The sequence below is a fragment of the Neopsephotus bourkii genome, unplaced genomic scaffold, assembly GCF_033783945.1.
Source record: "Neopsephotus bourkii isolate Nb327-2 ecotype Australia unplaced genomic scaffold, CSIRO-AGI_Nbou_v1 NB_941, whole genome shotgun sequence".
Classification (NCBI taxonomy): Eukaryota; Metazoa; Chordata; class Aves; order Psittaciformes; family Psittacidae; genus Neopsephotus; species Neopsephotus bourkii.
In genome coordinates, this window is record NW_026901435.1 from 259 (window position 1) to 8,469 (window position 8,211).

Here is an 8,211-nt window from a genome sequence, read left to right on the forward strand (position 1 = left end):
CATGTACAGAAATAAAAGTTAATACAATTTTATTGCAACTAGGCAGTGTACTCTTTTATGCGAAAAAAGACATTTGCCAGAAGATTTTTCTCAAGAATTCCAACCTGCCATTTGGTAGCATTAAATACTTATTCAGTGTCTCTGGGGATTTGCAGAAACAGTGATGGGAAGGCTGGCCCTTATTCTGCTGTGTTTCAGGATAGCCATCTTAAACCATGCAAATGTCAAGGTGCTTCTACTCCACTGCCAGCTTAATTCTGTCAGGAAAGTAATCTTGTGTATTATGTAGATGAATTTGCAGTTAATGATATCTCTACTCATCTTCACAGATAACTCGTCTGAAGATTGATAGGAATCCATTTGCCAAAGGCTTTAGAGATTCGGGACGTAACAGGTAGGTGTTGGGGAAAGAGGTGGCCTTGTTACTGCCAACACAGTTGGTTCGTGAAGGCTGGTCGAGGGGAACACCTGTGTTTACAGACAGATCAGTCTGAGGACTTAGACTCCTTGAGGAAGTGCTTAGGCTTCCAAGTAACGTTCTCTGTGGTGGGCTCCTGCTCCTACTCCTCTGACCATCTAGGTCAAGAAGCGGTTGGCACTCAGCTTGACTCATGTACTCAAGTTTCCTTTTGGTGGTAGCAGTGGCATCCTTTGAAGGCTGCAAATGGAATTAATGCATACTCAGCTCTGTGATTTCAGGCTGCTTCTGAAATCTCTTTCTCCTGGGTGGAGAACCTGCAGATACCAGTGTTGAACTGTAAGCCCAGTTTCTCTTGCATGTAAGTGGCATTTAGTATGGATGAATGGCTTGTTGTTTTCTCTGCAAGGGGGAGAAACCAAGTCCTGTCATGCAGTAACCTTATGTTCAGTACACTTGCCTAGAAACTGGGACACCTGTGTTCAAGTATCTCCTTAGCCTAAGAAGTTTTAAATCCACTTCCCAGGTGAATGCGTTTCCTACTAGGCTATAGCTGACCGTGAAATAAGCCTGGTTTCCACCTCTTCTATTGCAGTTGGACTGATTACTTGCTTGCTCTGTCTTGATTCATGAATCTTTCAATAGCAATGGGGAATCTGAGTAGTGCAAAGTGGAGACTTGGGTCTAGTCCCTGCTGGCAGCACTGATGAGCTATTTTATCCAAAGACTGTTTAATGCAAAATACTTAAGCTTGTTATGTATTGTATGCTAAATCATTTCAGCTAAAAAAAAGCAGCATTTAATTGTGGTGCATATTATACATCAGTTCCAGTGACCACATCATGTTTAGTGTCTACGGCTGCTATATTTATGACCTAGCTTTGCAGAGAAGGGAGCTGGTAGGAATGTTCAGAGAGTATCTTTTGGTAGCTGCTTTAAATGATCTTCTCTTTTAGCAGAGACTGCAGCATTAAAAAAGCCTGTTTTGTGCTTCCACCCAAGTTTCATAAATGCTGAAACTGGACAGCAAATCAGAGTAGTTTTTTAGAAGATGAAGAGTTATAGAAGAGGTGGGGTAGTTATAAAGATTTACAGAAATTCACTGTAAGTATCTTTTCAGATTGCACTCTGCATTTGCTGCTCTCTAGCAAGGATATCCAGAGAGGGTTTTCTGTTTATCTGCTAGGAATAAGTTTGGTTCAGACATTAGAAAAAAAGCAGGATATTTTAATTGAGAGACAATGGATTAGACGTCCAGTCCTGTAGGAAGGGACAGCCTCTGTCACACTAAAAGCATTGAAACCTCATCTAAAGCCAATTCTGAAATATTTTACAAACACACTGGTTATGGAAGTGACTCTGCAAATTCTTGTCTATTGCAAATTAGCATTGGTTTACTGCAGCCAGTATTGCTGTTTTATTTGATAGTCTCTGTGGTACTAAATAAGCATGTTTGGAATGCAGCCCAGAGTTTTAATTGTTGAGCAGAATTAATTTTTAAATTTAAATTACAGGTTTTACTCATTTGATTTTTATTTTACTCTATTACTAAATACTGAAATTAAATGCTAAGATTCCATTTTCTTCATTGTTCTAGCTGGTATATTTATTACTGAGGCATTCTAGTCAGCAACAAAGCTGGAAAAACAGTGCTGTGGTACCATTATATCCAACTTTTTAACGTTGCTTTAATTACGGCAGATAACTTACTCAGCACTGCTGCGTGTAATAGTTCTGTTTAATTAAAAATATTCCCTTTCAGATCATTCTCGTTCAGTCCCACAGGCTATTTTACAGAAATCAGTAGCTTCACCTTTTAAAAGCATTCCCTGTGCATTTGCAAAGTGCAACAGAATTTATGTGCTGAGAATAGTTTCATTCTTCAGTTAGGCCTTAAGTTTGACCCTATAAAAACTTTTACTCGGGAAAGGACCAGAAATTTTCCCTTTAAATACTTCAGGAAAAACATAACTGTTTTCTTGAATAAACTTGGCCATTTGATAGCATAAATTAGGTGGTGATAAAATGTGGAAATTGTTCGAAGGCATCTTGTATAAATTATCGCCTTGGCTACACTCCTCCAGGAGGTAGCTTTTATCTCCACTTTAACTAGAAATGAAAATTCACCATTACTGCTGAAAATGAAGGCTATCTTTTTAGTCCAGGTTCAGCTAATAAATACTTTATAAATGTTTCCTGACATACATTTGTGATCCTGCTGGAAATGCAGTGGGTAAGAAGGAATATCAGAAGAACATGTTGATAGTTTCAGATTGGGCTATTTGCATAATTCAAGTTTACAGAGTGCTGCTGCTCAAAGGGAAGCACTTGTATTTGGTGTGTGCCTGATGCTGACGCTTAACAAGCCTTTGGGCCCCAGGAGCCAAAAATAACAGCAAAATTATACCTCTGAGGTGCATTATTCATAAAGTTATGTCAGAAAACAAATGAGCCTTTACCTTCAGGAAATAGAAATTCTTCTAAATACTGTCTGCCATGATTGTCTGCCCAGTTGTTTCTGTTTCTTCACAATGCTTTTGAAAGAAAACGACAGAAAATTTTTAGTTTCCAAAGGCACATAGTAATCAAGTCACAGCACAGCTTTATACATGTCCATAGCAAAAAGCTGAACACCCATGCTTGTAAGTGTGATTTTCCCACTCATTGGTAAAACTGACAATCCTGTTTTAATAGAAGTTGTTAGTGGGTCACATTTGTTCCAGGCAGAAACAGGAGATCGTCCCTCTGGCAGTTAGAGCAGTTGCTCTTAAGGAAATGTCATACTAGGAAAACATCTAACATCATTTTAGCCAAGTCTCCCTGCTCAAACAGCCCTCCCCCAAAAGCAAAAACTGTTGAAATAGAGAGCCAGACTTGAGAGGAATTGTAAAACTCTTTGCCTGTTGCCAACCCAGCGGGTGCAGATCACAGTGATCTCATGGATAAGGATGTAAGGCTGTTTTCTAAAAATCGAAATAATCTTCAAAATAATCCTGAAATGACACATGACATAATACAGTTTGCTTTCATGATGTCGTCATGTTTTTATTCTAAATAGAATGGGACTGGAAGCTTTGGTAGAGTCTTATGCTTTCTGGAGACCTTCACTGAGAACACTGACCTTTGAAGATATACCTGGGATACCCAAACAAGGTAACTGTCTTTTTCATATTCTTTCAAAACAAAAAAGCATTAAGATAAAGCTTTGCCCATTATGCTATATAAAACTTTAGGTAAGTGTGTCTCTTGCAGAGAAAAAGCATCCAACCAACCCCAGTTGGCCATTACCTCTCATGAGTTATTTCAAGGTAGAAAACTAATGCTAGGTTAACAGCTGAGGAATAAAAATGCTAGGTTTTAAAGATAAATCTATCACACGTGGAGGAGAGCTCCAGTTATTTAACAATGGAATAACCTATTCCTTAGTGTTATGCTGTGGCTAGATGCACAAAGTAAAGATTATTTATAGATCAGTTCTATTGTACACATTCAAACTCCAATGTAGGAATTACTTGTGTGTTTAAGAGAAAAGAAAGAATGAGAGAAGAAATATTCTCTTAAGTAATAGTAGCAAATAGGAGTAAGCTTAATTGGGTTTCTTTCTTGGAAAGCTTTCTTGATTCTTAAAGACCTAATAATTGTTCAGTGAAGTCCAAAGAAACTTTAGCTGCATCCTAGATCTTGAAAAATTGGACCTCCTTTCCATTTTGCTTTTTCCTGCTCCCCAGTTTGTAACCTCTTGGTTTCCACTTTCGCCGTAATGTAGGTAGTGCTGCAAAAGAGCCCTGTTCAGACAGACAGATAAGTCTCTGAACTCTTTTCTCAATTCCTTTATTTCCAAAGTACCCCAATGCATATAGAAAACCTTGTGGCCTTTACCCACCTGAATCAGATGCATTATTCCTGATTCTTCACATTTTCTGCTATCAGATTTACAAACATCCTACCTGCTTTCTTGATAATATATTGCAAAGTCACTAAACATCTTCAGAGCAAAAATCTAGAAAATGCAGTAATACACAGAAATTGCTGTTGTCAGCTTCTCCTTAGCCTACTCCTTTGATAAATCTTTAGCATTAGTGCTTGATGTGGGCAATTACAAAGCTTTTGTGCCAAGACATAGATACATTAGATGAAGGTTGGCAGGATTTTGGGCAGAGCATGGGGGTGAGATGGTCCTCGTAAAAAAGGCCTGTAGTGAGAAGTCGGCATCACACCTGAAATACCTTGTCAGACTAAAATGCAACTCTCTGTGAAGTTAACCCATCTAGGAGACAGACCAGCTGTACTGCCCTCTTTGTATGTAGCAACACTATTTGAGAGTAGAGGAACTGCTGGCATGAACTTCCTGCTTCCATTTCTACTGTTGCCTGACATTAAAGAGCTTGTTGAAGTTGCTGTTGATGTTCAGAAGATGGGAAATGGGATCCTTGCGAAATCTTTAGTCACCTATACCTTGGACAGTAGAGTGGTGTAGAGAATTGTTGAAAGATTCCGTTAGAAATTTGCCCTGGTTGTTGGTGCTGGAAGTGACCATTTTCAGGTAGTAGAGGCATTGACATAGATCAGAAGAATAATAAGTATGCCTTACACCAGTATTTCTGTAATGTGGCAGTGTCTTATGGTGCTTTGAGCTTGTGGTGTCCTGTCAACAGAGCAGAGGCAGAGTTCACTAATGATGTATTTCTCTTTTTATTAGCTCATCTATCATGAAAACCTGCTAACATTGCGTGTCTCTTTGCAGCATCAAAGATTTTGATTGTTTGATTGTTAATGTGGTCCACAAAGTGGAGAGTCTTCCTTGTTAAGTGCCTTCTGCCTCAGAGACTGTGAAAAGCCCAAATTAGCTTTCTATGCTCTTTTTTTTTTTTCCTGAAGCTGTTCTGAAGTTTCGTTCTCAAGCATTTTTCATCTGAAGTTGGAAGTTTTTTGTTCTGAAGTTGTGAATTTTCCTGAAGCTGTTGAACTGTGGGAGCTTGATCTAAGGATCCTCTTCCTTAGCTGGTGCTCTGACAGTGAGAGTGCCTGAAATGCACTCCAGGGTGTAGCATGGGCATAAACAACACAAAATTCTTCATGTTGAAGAAGGCTACCTGTGGTGTAATACTCAGCTTGGCTACATCTTAACTGCCATACCATTCTCTTCCAAGGTCAACGAGTAATTAATATTTTGGGCAGGAGCTCTCAGTATTGAGCAATGGTTGCAAAAGCATAACTTCTGTCCTCTTTCTTGGCCAGGTTGTTTCTTTAAAAATACACGTGCCATGCACCCTATCCCCTCTCACCCCCCACGTGTGTACAATATTTTTCGAATGAATGCAAGCCGTGGTTAATGTCAAGGGTTGTTACAGAAGGGCAAAGGTCTTTCTCTGTCACCTGGGAAGTGAACCTTTCTCAACATGCTTCTTACTCTGTAACATTCTCTTCCAGGAAATGCAGGTTCCTCTACTTTGCTCCAGGGATCTGGCACTGGAGTGCCATCTACCCACCCTCACCTTTTACCGGGTTCCCCTTGCTCATCTCCAGCCTTCCACCTCAGTCCCAACACTAGCCAGCTCTGTAGCCTTGCTCCAGCTGACTACACAGCTTGTGCCCGCTCAGGCTTGACCCTGAACAGATACAGCACTTCTTTGGCTGAAACTTACAACAGGCTCACAAACCAAACCAGTGAGACGTTTGCACCCCCAAGGACTCCCTCCTATGTTGGTGTGTCGAGTAGCACAACTGTGAATATGTCTATGAGTGGCAATGACGGGGATGCATTCAGCTGCCCACAGACTGGCTTATCTATGCAGATTTCAGGGATGTCTCCACAGCTCCAGTACATCATGCCATCCCCATCCAGCAATGCCTTTACCACTAATCAAACCCACCAAGGCTCCTACAACACGTTTAGATTGCACAGTCCCTGTGCGCTCTATGGATATAACTTTTCCACATCCCCTAAACTGGCTGCCAGTCCTGAGAAAATTGTTTCTTCCCAAGGAAGTTTCTTGGGGTCCTCGCCAAGTGGAACCATGACGGATCGGCAGATGTTGCCCCCCGTGGAAGGAGTGCACTTACTTAGCAGTGGGGGGCAGCAGAATTTCTTTGACTCTAGGACCCTAGGAAGCTTAACACTCTCGTCTTCTCAAGTGTCTGCACATATGGTTTGATGAAACCTTTAAGTAAAAGTACAGTATGTTTGGTGTCTACAATATATTTCTTTCGCAATATGAAAGGACACTCGGCGTAGCTTGTAAAGTGTGTGTGTATATATAATATGAGAGGAAGTTTCACTGAATTTTTGCCTCGCTTGTGGCCAGATTATTCTCCTATTTTGTGTTACACAGAGTTTGCTGTGGTGTAGACTGCTTTAGTTTTCTGGTATAATACCCTTAGTTGTATAACACGTTGGGACATATGAAACAAATTAAGTAAGACTTCCTCCCCTTTCCCCCTCCTCTGTTCTAACCCCTTTAAAGAATGAAATAACACTTGGAGTACTAAACAGCACACACAAGCCCACTTACACTTCCTAGAGTACTAGTGAGTTTCTTTTAAGACATTGACACAATGATAAGTTGATGCACCAAGGGCATTTTACAAGTTTCTTCTCTGTTACAAGGGATCTGAAGGGTATTTGGATTTTTAAGTGTTAAGAATCAAACATCCAGCCTAAAATAGAAGTTTAGCTAATGGATTATTTACAAAGTAAACAGAAAGATTAGCTTGCCTTCTCATGATACACTGTTTTCAGCTTTTCAATGGCACATCATTCTCGCTAGGATTTTCTTTCAGCATTAGCCTACAGTTATGATTAGGTATTTGAAGATAAATAATGCGTATTCAGATAGTGGTGAATGAAGTAATTTAAACCAACAGCAGAAGAAGAGGCATTCCTCAGTACAGAATGAACTTTGGTGTGCTTAATTTTTGTCAAAGGGAAGGGCTTGATGCATTTTTTTTCCTGCATAAATATTGCCTATAAGACATTTACTGGACAGTAGGGTAATCTAATGTGTCTTTGGTTTTGTATTTTTAATTTTTTTAAAGGAAAATGCAGGTTTCCTTGGGTGGGGGGGGGGGGAGGCAAGGAGGATGAGAAGTTCCATTATTGATTTTACCCACCTATGTGTGTGTGTGTTTGGTTTTGTTTTTTGGGGGGGCTTTTTTTTTTTGTTTGTTTGTTTGTTGGTTGGTTGTTTCTTTTTGTTTTGTTTTGTTTTTTTTAATAAGGGCAAAAAGTCCTCCATCCCCAGTACCTCAGAAATGCACCACCTGTACCAGTTAGGCAGATGATCTTGTTTGCCCACAAGTGTTTCTGGAAGCAGAACTTTGTTGCAGCTGCCTCCCTGCTATTCTGTTTCATAGTAAGTTTTTGCCCTGCAATTGGAAAGGTTCACTTCCCAGTGGCACTTGTGAGAACAGAGATCGTGACCTGCTCCTGACCAGGCTCCTCCCAAGTGACAAGGACACAGGCAAACACTTGTCATGGTGAAATTTCTGCTGTCATCTGCACCTGCACAGCCCTGGTGTGCATCATCCTGCTGCAAAAGCTGCCTCTCAGGTACCCTCCTGTTGGAGCTGAAACACAGAAGTTGTGAAGCAGATTTTTATGCTTGAGAGAACAGGTAATCTTCAGCAGTGTGCTGAGTCTCCTTTATGTTGGGAGGCATTATAAAGTGGGTACAAATGTAGTTGAAAATGCTTTCCAGGTCAGTATTGAAGGAGAATAAGGCATTTCATATTTTATGTTTTTCTGTTAGATTTTTTTCTTTTTGGTGAAGGTGAACTATTTTTCTCAAGAGTTC

The 8,211-nt window shown here is 40.2% G+C and overlaps 1 protein-coding gene across 1 annotated transcript; it reads left to right on the top strand.

Annotated features, from left to right (window-relative positions):
- Window positions 1-329: 329 nt before the first annotated feature.
- Window positions 330-7,533, top strand: LOC133214946 (T-box transcription factor TBX18; the record flags this gene model as incomplete). The annotated part of the gene is made up of 3 exons (XM_061358429.1): window positions 330-394; window positions 3,477-3,571; window positions 5,849-7,533. Coding segments are annotated over 3 exons (885 nt in total), but the record flags the coding sequence as incomplete, so codon positions are not given.
- Window positions 7,534-8,211: the final 678 nt, after the last annotated feature.